The sequence below is a fragment of the Solenopsis invicta genome, chromosome 4 (assembly GCF_016802725.1).
Source record: "Solenopsis invicta isolate M01_SB chromosome 4, UNIL_Sinv_3.0, whole genome shotgun sequence".
NCBI lineage: Eukaryota > Metazoa > Arthropoda > Insecta > Hymenoptera > Formicidae > Solenopsis > Solenopsis invicta.
The window spans coordinates 27,810,445-27,826,617 of NC_052667.1; the positions used below are offsets into that span (position 1 = coordinate 27,810,445).

Below are 16,173 nucleotides of genomic sequence, written 5' to 3' on the forward strand. Positions count from 1 at the left end.
CAGAGCGCTGCCGGAGTGGATTTTATGGGAAGATCGTCGTGGTCTCTCGGAAGAAAGATTACAATAAATATAAAAATCACGTCTCGCGCGCAGAAATATTGACGGAGATTTGCATGCTTAAAGGACTGGACCGGTAACCGTGATTATCGAAGGGAACATGTGTTCTCTTTCATAGAACCGCATGTGGAGCCCGTATGCGTTCTATTTCCCCATTGTCGCGAATCTCCTAACCGCATGCAAGATGCGAACTGAACGTGCGGATGCTGGTCGCGGTCGCCCGTTCGTTTATTTGCTCGAGGCTTTCGTTCTCGCGTTCCAATAACAATCGGTCCCGCCGCCAAGCATACAGACGCCACTGCGAACGTCGGACAGATAATGAGCAGAAATTACCGCGCTGCCTCGTATTATCGTCGTTGCTATCGTAGAACCGCTACCACCATCTGCAACTCGCCATTCATCCCGAATCGCAATCTCGGCGGAGTCTGCTCGAACAATCCCGGTGTGACAAGTGCACCCCAGGTATCTCAAAATCCCAGAATGTGGCATAGGTCGCACGTGCGTGCCATGTGGAACACACATAGATCGTAAAAAAAAATGCTACAGTTGGAAATTTGTCCTCGTTTTTCTTTTTAAATTTAACATATATTGCGCGTCTCTAACTGTACTGAGAAATGTTAAATATTAATTTCAAACAAAATATTCAAATAACAATCATATTAAATTAATACTCGAGTATTATAAAAATTCTACGCAAAATTTTGAACAATGAACCGATTGTAACATAAATATCAATTTTTTTTTTTTTTTTATTATACAAACATTGTACCAAAGAATAATTCCCGTCAATCCCGTCATTCCCATTGGACGATTGAAAATATTCGCGATTGGTGAGAACAATTCAGCATTTTCATACATTTCCGCGACTCACATTTTTAAATCAGCTAAAAATTCTGACTTATCGAAAATATTCTCCACGAGATATTTATACGCGGATTCGTTCTCATTGAATTGTCGTTGCTCCAGCACGCAAGACGTATAAAGTCATCCTTATCTCCCGCATAACGTAGGACCAGTCTGCAGTTAGGCCGGAAGAATACGAGACGTAGAGGGACCGGTCGTTTAATCGTTTCGTGTCGCACCAATGAGAAGACGAGGGGTACAATGTGTCGAGCGATGAAGCGTTAGCATGCTACATATGTATCTCGTATATCTTCCGTTTCATTTATCTCTCGTGGTACAGTTTCGCAAAGTATTTTGATAAATCGCCTAAATGCCCGTTTAATTATTCTTTTCGCACTGTGCGATAAGAATATAATTTATTTAAAACAAAGTGAGTGCTGTAATCTTTCTACATATTCTAATTAATTTTAGGGAGCAATTCTGTCATTAAAAAATGACCAAATGTTTCTAAAATAAACGCTACTCAATTATGAAAATTAGAATAAACTGTAAACAATATGTTGACTGGAAATAGACTTTACATTTACATGTTTGATAATCGTGTACGAATATATACATGATAAATTATGATAACTATATAGTTTATCCTACATTCTGTATTTGATATCTTTTTCACGTTGTATCATTTGTTGTGATTGTATCCATATATCCCGAGTAAGATTCTTAATATGCGCGACATCTCCCGCTAGGAATGCTTCCACATTTAGCCTAAATCCCGCCAAACGAGAAACGATACTTGGCAAAAGATGCAGGTTCATCGCTCAGAGTTTTCTGCCGTTTCTCCCAGGGATAAACCAGTCGCCTTACCGCCCGACGTCTTTTTTCAAAAGAGGTTAAACGAGGTGTATCTTTTACAAGCGCTCACAATCGAAATCAAATTCAACGTCGAACAATGCACAAATTGGATTGTAAAAAAAAAAGAGCAGAAGGCAATTTGACTAGGAATCGAATACAAAACGAACGCGAAATTAGACGAAACTTTAAGATAGGATCCCTACCAGATGACAGATAAGAGTAGAACTAGAGGAAAGACGCTCGCATACACCGTAACGCACTTCCGCAGGAAGTCGAAGGCATCGGCCGTGACACGCACCCTCGCGCTACTTACGTACTCGCGTCGAAAGGTAGGATGGATTCACAACGCGAATTTTCAGGCGAGCGTAGCGCTTGAAATGGAGAACCTTGGCCTGGTAAAGGTCAACGTATCACTGATCTCAACGTTCCTTCTCGGTTCGCTTCCCTCACACTGATGGTTTCTACCTCGCTGCTGCTCTTTCTACCTGAGCGGTGGCAGAAAATTTCCTTAGCATTGCTAAATATTTCGCCTGCCTGCATCTTATGCCTCGTGCGAGCTGTCATAAGAGATTAATCAACAGTTTCGAACAGATGGCGAGTATGTGTTATGTATGAAGACCTATCGCGGGTTAACTCCGATGATCAAACAGAGGAACTTTGCAGAGTAATTAGATTCAACTCTGCCCTACTTTTTTTGAATTTTAATTCGAGGGGCCGATTAAAGCGTTTATCTCTAGAGTAAATCCTCTAAGACCAATTTACATAAAAAAAAATAAAAAAAATAGTAATACAATAGTATTATACTCTTAGAGAGCAGCATTGGTTATTAAATTCTAATTATTAAAACTTTATAGCAATAACTGCGACTAAGTAAATCGCGATTCATCTCTCAATCATTCGAAGACATATTCAATCCGCGTTTTCCAAAATATTTTATATATTTATGTTAATAAATGTAATTTAATATTATTTAAAATATATAATATATAAATTTTATATAAATATCTAAATAGGTACAAACGGCATTAACATTTAATGGTAAAAGATACCGCGAATGCCGGCAACACAGAACATTGCGAAACGCAAAGTTTGTCGACAGTACGCTGCTGCTACAATAATAGCAGCACGATTTTGTTACATCAACGTAAAGTCGACTGCGCGAACGACCATCGGTCTCCCCCACTAATTAACGCGACACATTCCCCAGCGAGTAACAGGCAGCGGCTGTGGCTGCGGCTGCGTAACATGTGCAAGTACGCTTCAACGGTCGTGACTCCACTCCAGAGCAAAGCCACGAGAAGCAAAGCGTGCATGGCAAGCAGACCAAATCATAATACTAATACCGCGCGAGAGAAAGAGAGACAGACGTATCGGCAACACTTCTAATTTTAGATAAATGTCTCATGACATCCGTTTCCTATACGCGCGCAAACACCAGGAACACGTACCCGCCAGCCGTTTCCCGCCGACGTGGGGGCCTTATACGAGATTAAGGGTACGGATCCCGCGAGTGTAGTTAAAAATAAAGCGCAGCCTGTGCGCCCCGCCAAAGGAAAGAAATATATCCATTTCGGGACAAATCTCGTTAGCCCTCCACGAGATCCTGCGTGTAATTCAGCTCTGGAGCCGACGCACATGACGATCCTTCAGCGGAAGGCAGGGAGATGACTAGACACGCGGTACATTGATAATATCCTTCAACTGTTACCGTATTACCGTAACTGATTCTAAACCGTTCCCGTAAACGTTAGTCACAATTGGCTGAGCCTTTGCTTGGGGTTCCCCGTCTCTTTCTAGTTCTGTATCCAAGCAAACGAATCGGTTAAACCTCAGTTAGCACGTTAACTGCCACGACGGTTAGCCAATCCAACGTTGATAAGATATAACATTGACCATATTCTCGAGAGTCTCGGACCAAATGATTGAATTTAGGCTTTCAGTTATTTCCCGTTTAAGCTTTCATTCAAGTCTTAATTTAAACATTTGTAATAACTGTCTAATCAGTAGATAATACTGAATTCGTTGTAATGAAATGTTCAAGACATTTATTGAAAAGATATTTCAGATAAATAACCTCTTTCTAAAATATTTATATAATAAAAATTTATGTTAATTTGTTTAATTTGTTTAAATTTAATTTGTTTAAATAAAAATCATTATTTAATCCTCTATTACATCAGTAATTACTTGTGCGAATAAATTGTTTTTCTCTTTCTAAATATACATCTTTTAAACGATTCGATCAGAACCAAGTGTTACAGAACAGTCGGAACGTTACGTTTAACCTGCGACAAACGGCATACACTCGCCCGTAACGTACCCGCACGTGGCATCCACGAGCCGGTTGAGTGATAACCTATCGACTCTCTCAATGCGGAATCTCGCTATTGGTGAAACGGCGAGGAAGAGGGGAGACACCAAATACTCATCAGCTCCCGCTCGCTCACGACCGGTACAAGTACGCTGCATTACGTTAATCACAAAAGATAGATAGATACATTTGTTGGCGCGTGTATGCGTACGCGTATAATGCAGACGGAAATCGATATTACAATCAGCGTATCGAGCTGAGTCCCATCAAGTTCGTTGACTCCTGTTCATTGTCACTGGCGTACACTAGGCGTCGCTCTAGCGTCAAAAATCGCGGATTCGAAAGATTCGAAATTGGCGAACGAAGCGCGAACGGGAAGAAATCCCGAAGGGGTACACGCGGGGAACGAGTGAAAAAAGTCGAAAGAAACCCGATTTCTTGCAACCCTGCAACGTCTTACCGACCTTTTTTTTCTTCTCCTTTACCTCTCTCTTCTCCCCCCGTTGTCGTCGTCATCGTCGTCGCGCTCGGGGACGAGCGTCGCGCTATCCTACGACAATGTACGACGGCACGAGCCAAGTCGAGGGGTTGGGGTCGCACCGCGCGCGTTTCAGGGTACGTAGTTACGTGTACGTATAGGGGTGGGTCGGTATTCAACTACGGCTACGCAATGCCAGGTGGTGACTGCCGCCCCATGTGTGCTCATATGTCTGCCCCCCAAGTGGCGTTAGTTCGCCGCTGGCTGGCGCGATGCGTGAGCTAAGTGTGTGTATGCAAAGGAACATGAACGCGTCATGCTACGCGCCTTCGACAGCATCGATGCGATTCCTCGGTTAACCGCCCAGATGGGCGTGAACCGTGCGCCTGGCTGGTATTTTTATATCTCTTACAGCTCCATTCGCGCGAATAACCGCACGCGTTTAGTTTTCAGATATCTCCGGAAACTCTCGAATTATATACAATTAAACTGTCCTGTCTCTACTCTGTCCTGTCATTACGATCGAAGATCAAAAGGTCTACCATTATACCGCTGCGAAAAGTGTGTCTCGTCAGTCCAGTTTATAAAATATAAGACAACCATTGAATATCGCGCGATCGCAAGCTACCTAATTGAAAAACGTCGCATAGGGGGGGGGGGGGTGCGTCGTGTCGGATTATGCACTGGAGATTAAGAGGGAATCTGTGAATTGAAAGGGGAAGAATAAAATTAATCGGAATACACCGGATTAAGATTATCTGATTGCGAGCGATCGAATTCCTAATCTTCGCTTCGCAATCCTTAATATCTCCTGCGTAGCCTGGTGTGCGGGCACTCGAAATGCGTTGCCTGCGAGGGTCGCACTCGACTATCCGATATCGATTGGCGGGACCGACCGGTCCAACCGGCGCGTGCCACGGTTGCAGAGCTCGCGCTATGAATTCGCCCGACGCGAGCGATTCACGTGCGTGCACGCGTATAATTACATTTAGAGAAAAGGGTGGGAATCGTCCGATGTAGGAGATTAGAAAATCTAGGAGAATCGCGTCGGCGACGATAGAGCGAGCTGGATAAAGAGTAAACTGTTGCGAACTGACGCAAACGAGGCCATCGCGCCATCGGGCATCAGCGGCTACGCTAAACACGCGGCGCGCACGGCACCGCGGTGCAACGAGATAGAACGTACGCACCATGTGCTACACATTTTAAACATGCTCGCACAGGTGTAACCTACCCCACCGTGTCCGTCGAGGGCGGCGAAGTCGTTCTTGCGAATCCTAACTGTCATAATCGTCTTTAAACTCGTAAAAAAAAACTTGCGTTTATACTTTGCGTAAAAATAAAGTCGTAAAAGAATTCCCTTCCTGATAGCACCGCGGGAGGTGATCCGTTGTGTAAAAAAAAACATACTTTCGATTTGAATATGCATATCTCTTTTAAAGCTGTTTCTTAAATTGTGCACGAAAGGAACAGATTCGCTAAAGTAACTTTAACTAGATACAGATCTGAAAATAATTTTGTTGGATCATCGAAATAATTATGAAGAACGCTCAAGTATCATGAGCCGCAAAAAGTTTTGACGTAATAGTAACCAACTTGAGCATTTTACATCATTATCTGAATCGTTGAACAAAATTATTTTTCAAATCAATATTCAGCTAAATTTTTTAGACACTTTAGCAAAACCGTTTTTCCCATGTGAATTACGGTATATTACAAAAAACAGAAAGAGAAAAAGAGGGAGGGAAAGAGAAAATGAGGGGAGCATTTATCGAATAAAACACAGCCGTGAGAGGACGAACATCCGCCGGGACATCGGCCGCGCGCATTCTTCTTGCTAATATAGTCAAATTTACCTGCACATCATTTTATGCACTGTTAATGTAGTCGGATTTAGCAACGTTCGTTCATCGTACAAAGAATGGACCGCGCGGCGCGTCCCTCTCTGGCTATCACTCGTAAAAAAGATGTACGCCGGTTGAAAATGATTCGTTAGCTGGATTCCCGAGCATCCCGGTTAATGTGCCTGTATGAATCACTCTGTTGTATCCCATCGTATCCCGCCGCGTACAGTTCCCGCGGTAAGGGTCCCGAAGGGCGGCCGAACCCCATGTAACCGTTTCGATTTTTTTGCAATGATAAGTGATAAGACCGTTGAATATAGAAAGATTGAGATACGATTTGATAAATCGTCACGTTTTCGAGTGACGACGTTAATTAAATGTAAAAAAAATAATTAAACATACATTAAATAATAAGATAAAATAATAAACATAAATTAAATATAATGCATTTAAATATAAATATTAATTAACAAATTGAAATAAATGTTCGTATTAAAATGACGCGACTAAGACGACAATTTTCTCACGTGAAAAACACGAATGTTAAACAATACGGTGAAAAGTTTATAAAAAAATATAAAAATGTAACCTTTTATTCTGAATAAAAACCAGCTACGAGTTAATTATATTCAGTCGTATTCATGTTATTTAAATTGCCAGACATGGAAACCGGTGTAATACAGTCCGAGTTGAGATTCCCATGCTATAAACGTATCATGGAAGCGACCTTATAGATTTATTCGCGCCATTTTAGAAGCGCGACGATTGACACCGCATAAGACGTAGCATCATCCTCCCGCATCTGTATCGTCGAGAATGAAAATGTCAAAAGAGGCTACGCTGGTGTTCGAACTTGAGCATAAACAGAAAAGCGGATAGACGTTGAATAACAACGTCTGCGGGAGCTTCTGCGTTCCCGTCGTCGGTGGGAATAAAAGTTGAAGCGTGTGCCCTGTTACGAGTTGCGAGACGGGACGGGGGCCAGACGCAACGGGACCAGACACATCGGGACGAGACACAAGAGACCGAGGTACGGAAACAAGCGACAAGAGAGCGCCTAACAGGGGGTTGGCTGGTTGGTCGGTCGGTCGGCCTGTTCGATAACTAAGCTCACCCCACTCTCCATCTCGCTCGCTTCTTCTTCCGTCTTTCGTCTTTCGACATTAGCGAGGGTAGGCCGCGAGGGTAGTAAGACGAGGGGTAGTCGAGTCGTGCGTGCAGCCGGCACGCGCTCAACGAATTTTTCATCCAACGGATCCGCCAAGGTGCTTCTCCGGGCGCAACCGCGAGGAGGGAAAACTGGAATCCTCGGATGGCAACCATCCCCAAGATGTGCGCCCGCGCGCGCCAATCGCTATCACCATGCGCGCCTCATCGCTTTATCGTAATCGCGGTCTTCTCTACGAGTCGGCTGATTGAAATTCGTCTCGCGTACGTTGGCGCGAGACGAAAGGTTGGAACAACAGGAGTCGTCCAGGACGTTAAATCGCGTTGCGATTGTGATATGGAAACGGTATCCTGCGATGGGCCGCGTTACTCTCGTTCTACAGCTTTTAACAGCGATATCCGCGTAACTCGCGCCGAGTCCGCACCCGAGGCGATTTGCAATTCGGGCCCGCGACCGTTAAAGGTTGCGAAAGTGCCAACCTTCGCCTTCTCCGAAATATTGTGAGACCTGCCTTACCGGCCCTACAGGATATGTTAATGGCTTGGGACCCCGGGGACCCCGAAGAACCCAAACCTCTTTCATTCTTCCCTCTCCTATCTCGTCGGTCTTTCCTCCTTCCCCTCCGCACCTTTACCACGGTATAAAACTTCGGGGTATTTAAATATTAAATCTTGATAGGAAAGCCATTGGTCAAAGAAGTGTCTTTTATATCGTTCAATTCGCTCATCTGCACCGACGGTTGCCGCCGCGATTTTTCACTCTGTCTCCCCCATTAAGCGCCCTTCGCAAAATCTGAGTACTCGGCTCGACTTTTGATACCCGTTAGCGATGCAGAAAAATCGATATGTATTAGGTAACAATGTTGCTACAAACTACAGAACGTTACGCCAATTGGTTCCATTGAATAAAAGTTTACTTCAAAAATAATAGTCGACACATCGATGGGCTTATCATGGATCAATGCATTTTTCGTTTGTCCGCGTTTACTCATTTTAAAAATTTCATTCAATTTAATTCTTAACTTACGAGGTGGCTCCATTGGACCCTGCATATTGAATCTTTCAACGCTTGTGTACATCACTGAAAGTTCATTAACATACTTTAAATAAAAATGATGCAAGACTGATTATTATTAGTTTTCATTAAAAATAGATGAATGAGGGTCCAAACATCAAAAAGATATAATAAAAATGCTTCAAGAGTAAAGAGTTTCATTTTATTAGCCTCTGAAAAATAAGAGTCCAGTAGACCCATGGCACAGTGTTGATTAAAGAAAACTAATTCTAAAATTTTAATTTCTATTCCTGATATCTGATATTCTTCTATTGTACGAAGGGTCTGACTTTTTATCGCCTCGTAAGTTAAGGGTTAATGTTAATTTTAATAAAATGCGAATCATAGATCGTTTCACGTGAGCTCTAAAGACAACCACGAGTCAACGTGGAAACGTATGGCGGATTAATTAAAAACTACGTAATTAAGTATCTCCCCTGACGCGAGGTACACGCTGATTACTATTCCGATTATCACCGGCTTAGCCGACAGCGGATCGGCATTATTCTTCGAGCTAAAAAGCGTGCCAGTCGTCGAAGGCGGCGCGTCCGCAAGTAATTACCTAATTTGCACGCGAGCGGCACGCTTCACGCGTGTGTATGTGCGTCCACGGTGCCTAGCTATCAGGCGCGTACACGCGTCTCGGTTATAGCCCGCTCAATACTAGAGTCGGCGTGTGTATATAGGGGTGCCCCGTTCACCCAGTCGTCGTTGTACCCCTCGCACAACGGACTTTCAAGGCAACGGACGAGAACGAAACGCGCCATGTGGCGGCGCAACACTTCCATGCCGCCGCATTTGCAACGGCGACGATAACGTCGGCCGAGGAGTGCGAAAGATCATGGCCGGCTGCGAACGTTTCTTAATCCGACTATACTCGTCTAATATGGGATCTGTTGGACTAAACCCTCTATTTAAGATGTAAAACGCCGTCATCGCCGTATATCGATTATCTCCTACGAATTATTCCGGCGCGGCGGCCGGAAAGCCTTTTTTATATGCAAGTAAGGATAAAAGTGTGATAAGTATAACGTATATTTCACAGAAGTTCATATGTTTATTGCTGTTGCTCTCTGTTGTTACGATAAAACCTTTGTCATCCCTTAAAAAAAAGAACTGATAAAGTGTTTCAATAAACTGATGCAGTAACATCAGTTATTGATATAACAACCAGTTTATTGAAACATTTTATCAGTTTCTTTTTTTTTTTTTTCTTAAGGGCAGCAAATGAAGTGACACTCTCCCCGAAGTTCCTTCAGATAAGTAAAACATCGGAAAACAAATTTTCACGCGTTTATGTATCTTCTCCTAGCTTAATTAAAATTAGAGAGAGTAATGTTAATAAATAACTCCCGGTCTACAATAGGTGCAGGTTAAGAAATTGATCAATCACAGTTGAGAAGAGTAATTGACTATAGTTGGTTAATTTCTTACGGCTTACTACACCTATTGTATACTGAGAAAAACAAGTTGTTAACTTGATTATATTTTTCAATTCGATTACATTTTTTTAACTCAACTACATATATATTGAACTTAAAATACTTAAAATGAAGAAATTCAAACAAGTTAAAAAATTTAATCCAGTTAATAATTTTTTTTCTCAGTGTAGACCGGAACTAAGGAGCATAAACAAAATTAACAAATCGCGGCCAAGCATATTTTACATTAAAAAACAAAATTAGACTCAAATTAGTATCGCATGAATTAGTAATTAAGATTTTATCCTCTTTTTGGCGAGGCACTATAAAGTTTATAGAATCGTAAACTCATTTAAATTTATAGGTAGCCGTCCTTTCGACTCATCGGGTCATCGAACGGCAATCATCATATTAAGAATAAGATACGGAATCGGTCAATCACCTTTGGAGCTAAACGTGGCGTTAAAGGGAGTCGGCACACGGACCCTAGTCTTTCGCGCGAGACAGCTGTATTCTTAACGGTCTCTCGATGTGTTGATGTCTAACGAGGGTAGGTCAGTATCGATGCAAGGAGCATGTATTTAAACGTGTACCAGTTTACATCAAACGTGTATGTGTATGTGTGCGTTTATTCGCGAATAATTAGCACTATCTTTTTCACTCATTATTTCTCTTCGTTTATTCTAAGTTGAATTAAAATTTTATGACAATTGGAAAAGAGTAAATAAGGACGTTTCAACAGATAATAAAACTTTAGTATATTATAATTCTAATCCATAAATATGTCGGCGTTGCATATCGTTAATGAATTGATAGACCGCAACTTTCTCAAGTTTAAATTATTTTTAACGTGAACAAGTTAAAATAATAACAAATAAAAGATCCCATAATTAATTAAATCAATGATTAATTAAGTAAAAGCTCGGAAATGATTCAGTTTCACAGGAGCCCTTTGCCGTTTCAAAAAAATAAAAAAGAAATAATTAAAAAACATTTGTTTAAATATATTTTTAACGGATTAAAAATATATCGTAGAATTTTTATGTTTGATTACACTTTCCCATACATCGTTAGTTGGACTATCTGATCTATCGATATCTAAATGGCACCTAAGTATCCCCAGAACGCGAGGGATGCCCGCTCACGTCCGCGCCCAGCCGTTCGTTCGCGTTGCGAACCTCCACTGGGCTTTACCGGGGGTATGAATAAAAGGGGGCGCCAAGCCTAACCAGCCACCCAACAAGGAGCAGGTGAGCACCTGGTCTCCGTAACCCCGGCACGAGCTACTACTTGCCTCACGGTTGCGAGAAGGTGCTCAACGACCGCGTCGCGCACGTTAACTCGACGCTGCGATTATTGAAAAGTCATAAGCTAAAATTAAAAGAAAATATAAATGTCGCGTTTTTTGGAGCCATATGTGTCTGTACCGAGCCTATGCAAAACGCGACAATTTCGTAATTGAAAAAAGGGACGAATCGAATGGATGAAATGTTCAAACAACGTGCGATACGAGTAACGATATGTTGATAACGATACAATTACTGGAAATAGATTTAACGAAATTGATAAAATAAGTGTGTTTATGTCAAGGAAGCATATAAAATATTGGCGTGCTGGGATCACGCGAATGAGAAACACTGACAATTGAGGCTGCGAACTCGCGATCGCGGGGTTCAGACCGGCGGCAGACGTTCACAAATCGTTGAAGGACGGGGAAATCCCTAACGAATAACCCGCCTTTCAGAAGGCTCTCACGTTCCGCTCTATCAGTATCCGTGTTGCCTATAATTAACTCGACATGGTGCCCGCCCCGCTCATTATTATTTAAAAAAAGAACCTATTAGAATTGTAATAAATTAACAGCATTAGTATTATTAAAATGGCCAATTACCAATATTAGATGTTTAATTGGTCATTACGTTTTAGATATGTCGTTCAGAAACTATTTGCAGTTTTATCTCAATTTGAACCTTCATTATAATTATCTCGATTTAATGTATGTACAGCTTAATACCCGATCACAAATATTGTACGTATAAATATATTTTTCTTGCTATATCTTAGCACAATAATTTCAACAATATATCGACAGGAAAGGTTGTTGCTTCTATCAAGTGCCACTTCAAGTCAATTTATTGATTCGAGCTTTTGAAAAGAGACTCGAGCGACTGCTCTCCAATTCGAAAGGATGCATTGGAGAAAGTCGATATTTATTTTGATAAAATTTCCTCACGCACGCAATCTCGTTCTCGAGCTCCATCTCGCAGAGGCAATCCCCTCGTGTCGACCTGATACTCTCTCATAAACATACCTTTTGAACGTGGAAAGTGACGTTTCTTCGCGCTACCGGAATCCAGTGATGATTTCGATAGATCGCTGGCGATGTTGGACATCGGCGATTCGAAGATCGGTGCCTCGCCGAGGGCTCCCTCGGTAGAAGATTCTCCGTCCATTCCGATGATGGTTGGCGACGTTTACTTTGCGTGGATGCGACAGCAGCTCAACGAGTCAAGTCGGGGAATGTAGGCGAGCCGCGATATCTCGAATTTATCGTCGAATCGTCAGGCACGACGTTGGCTTCTAGAAAAAAAAAAAAAAAGAATACGTTCGGTTAGTACCTCAGCGATCTCTCACGAAATCCGGCGAAAAGATGCAATAACCGTGAAATAATCGGTGTCCTGATCGTTTGATTATTCTAATGGTAGAGCGACGTTCATCATTCACGAGATCAACCCTGCTGCTGATGGGAAAATTAGAGGGGATTGGGAATTCGATGAAAAGAATTGAGCAATGCAAAATTTTCAGGAAGTGGCAATTGTCGTTATTTTACGTCTCTTGCTTTTACAGCCGTGATAAATCGGACCGAGATCGCGATTGCCGAACTGAGGATGCACAATGGCCCGCCAATTGGCGGGAATGAGATCCGTTGTCGTTGTGTGATTTTATCTGCGCTAGTTCGTTGATCATCGTGTATACAGGGTGTCCAATTATCGCGTCGACTAACGATTTCGCTTTTTGCAAGGCTTCCTCCAAATTAATGACAAAATAAAAATGTATCCCGGTTATAAATGCATCGCGGTCGAACATACTTGTCTCTAATTCCTTCCACTTATTATAATTCATTATTTTTGAATCGGCGTTGAAATAACGACGTTGCGTACTATCTTCGAGAAATAAGTAAGGAATATGAGACGAGATTCGTGGTCCTCAAGAAGAAATGATTTTCGATAAGAAAGCGTCGCTTATCTAACCGTCTACTAACACTTGTGTGCGTTTATCAATTAAAACTCTTTGCTACGCTCGGTCTTTAAAAATTTCTTTGTGCTCTATGGCTCAAAACAACAGGATGCAGAAACCACGAATTAAGTTAAAATTAATCAAGTTAAAAGTTATTAACTTTCTTCCTAAATTATCTAAAATTATCTAATGCTGGATAAACTGCATCCTAATCTCACACAAGTGCGATCTACGTCAAATGGACGATCTAACACTTTTAAATTTGGAGAAAATGACGCGATCAATGAAACACGTAGAGCGATTGTAAAGCAATTTCGAATGATTTCAATTGCTGCGAAACGGTTTCTCCTGCGGACAGAAGCGGTTATCGCGTCTTCCCTTTCCGTCGAAGCCGTTGAAGTCGACCCGAGTCGTTACGTTTCCCGGAAACCCCGGTGGGATGAATATTTCTCGTCGACCTCGGCCATACACTAGGTGTGCCATAAATCGCAACCACGATCTTATTCACGAATCTATAGGAGAGCTCGTCCTTAAACAAAGCCGTGTTAGAATCACTCGAATCACGGACGAACAAAGGTCGTCAATAATTGCGGGACACCGTGCATACATGAGAAACCCTCGCACATAAGAGAAGCTCAATCGCAGGCCTGAAAAATCAAGAGAGAAAATCTAAGCGGGAAAATTCTTTGCGCGCGCTTTTTTTTTTTTATCCGCGACCCGATCGTTGCAACGCTCGGTCACGACGAACCTCGAGTCGAAAAACAAATCATTTAGGTACGTGAAATCTTTTCACTCGAGAAATTGTTTGTCATACCTCGTTTGTACCCTTGACACCGGCACTGTTGTGATCAAGCGTTCATGATCGAAAGAGGACGATTCAATACATGAAATTTATATTGTTATATTTAAATTTACATTAGTGAAATCCTTGGGAGACAGAGAAATATAAAAAAAAAAAGAATAAACTTTAAAACTTATGGACAACACTTTCTCTTTTTCTTCTTCAGAACAAGAGGTTTCTAATCCTACGTTTCTTCGTTGCCCGGAGTGCTGTGGCCACCTGGGGGCTGAGGCTCCACCTACCTTATGCTTAAAGGTTAACTCATTTTCTGAATGAAAATATTAAACTTTTATCTTAAGAAAAAATTCACAGCGACACAGTAATAATCTATACACATTGCGATATATTACCCGGAATAAATAACGCTGATGCCTACAAGATTTCCTCGTCGTGCACGAGTGGCGGTCGGTCTTCAAAGCACGTCCTTAACCAACAAGGCTGCACTTCCCAATGTTCGCGAACTTGTCGCGCAGACAGAATAAACACGTTCACGTGCACGTCACGTCGCCGAGGAAAAGTTCGAGTCGACCCGCGAGAGATCCTCGTAGATCCTAGTCGACGAGCAACAGGAGCGATTCACGTGCGTTTTCCTCCCACCGAGGCGCCGCGGCGCGATCGTTTTCGGCGCGAAATCGCTGACGGAACTCGTCACGACGGTCTAATGAGATGGTCCCGAATGCGATTGCTAATTGACCGTGATTACTCGCGACGATATTCCGTCCGGAATTATTACGCACTGACAACGACACTCCGGCTCTCACTGGGACCGGACACGGTCGTTCTTCGAATCGTTAGTCAAATGCGATAAGCCGCACACGACACTGCCGTCGACGACAAGAAGCGCGAATCGTGGCGGGCGCGCGGGTGGATATGGACCGAGAAAAGGCGCGAAACGGGAGGAGGTGGCGGTGGGAGGTACAGGAGGTGGGGGAGCGATAGGAGACGATCTGTTCGTTAGTCACACTTTCTGTACTCCGGTCTCTCTCTTCTCTCTCTCTCTCTCTCTCTCTCTCTCTCACTCCCAAATACGAACGTATGTACCTCAATCGGTTATTTCATTTTTTTATTACTGTTATTTTTATTACTTTACAACATTCGTGCCGTAATTATTATCAAGTCTATTTTTATTATTAAATAAATTATTATATACATTTTCTAAATTATAAAATTGTTCTTAAAAATAATTTATTTAATAACAATAACACTTAATGATAATTACTTATCATTTTTAAATAACAGTTAAAAAAATTATATATATATATATATATATATATATATATTAGTAACAATAATAGATTTAGTAATTATTACGACAAATGTCATAATAAAATAAAACAATAGCTTACATTTAATAAACCGCGAATAAATGTATGGACAGTGAATTGTGCTTCAGGCAATTGGATTCGTTATATCCAAAAATCGTATTAGTAAGAGAATCTATTGCGAATCAGTATAATTCTGCCATCTAACGGTGCTTATTCGAACTTATTTAAGAATGTATTACTAGGTAACATAGCGCTCTTTGTTTACTACTGTGTCCAAAAAGTAAGGTGACATTGCATTTTAAATCTCCCGCGCGCACGAATTTGGAGGAATAAAATTTTTTTTAGGTTGGTAGGACTGTCTTTGACATCCAAGAGAAGTAAAGGTGCCTACTGATGGACGCGGCAAATGCCGCGCGCGGCAACGCGGCAGTTCAGAATGTGACGTGAACTATAAATTTTCAGTACTGCCAGTAAAAACGGAACACAGCCCAAGAGAAGTAAAGGTGCCTACTGATGGACGCGGCAAATGCCGCGCGCGGCAACGCGGCAGTTCAGAAAGAACTAGATTCTAGGGGCTTCTAATTCTATGCCGCCAGCCGCGTAAACGCGGCGTTGTTGCATTTGCCGCGTCCATCGTAGGCACCTTAACCTCTATTCTTCAACACAAACTTCAAAGAAAAATATCTCGATTATAATTTTAAGTGAATTTCTCGTTTTTTGCCATGTCTACATTTGTTGAGCAAAGAATTTGCATTAAATTTTGTTTGCGGAATCAAATTTCTGCTGCAGAATCGTTGCGG

At 42.0% G+C, this 16,173-nt stretch overlaps 1 protein-coding gene across 3 annotated transcripts in view; it reads right to left on the reverse strand.

The window, feature by feature from the left end:
* The window catches only part of LOC105196384 (cdc25-like protein phosphatase twine), a 46,092-nt gene extending 31,110 nt beyond the window's left edge, over positions 1 to 14,982 (reverse strand). For 2 of the 3 annotated variants that reach the window (XM_011162313.3, XM_011162311.3), the window contains exons 1-2: positions 14,459 to 14,982; positions 12,342 to 12,610 (exon numbers count right to left, since the gene is read on the reverse strand). In XM_011162313.3, coding sequence (XP_011160615.1) covers positions 12,342 to 12,483 — 142 coding nt within the window. In that variant the 5' untranslated portion in view covers positions 12,484 to 12,610; positions 14,459 to 14,982. The remainder of the gene's footprint in view (positions 1 to 12,341; positions 12,611 to 14,458) is intronic. The other variant, XM_026132760.2, reaches the window with a different exon arrangement.
* Positions 14,983 to 16,173: the final 1,191 nt, after the last annotated feature.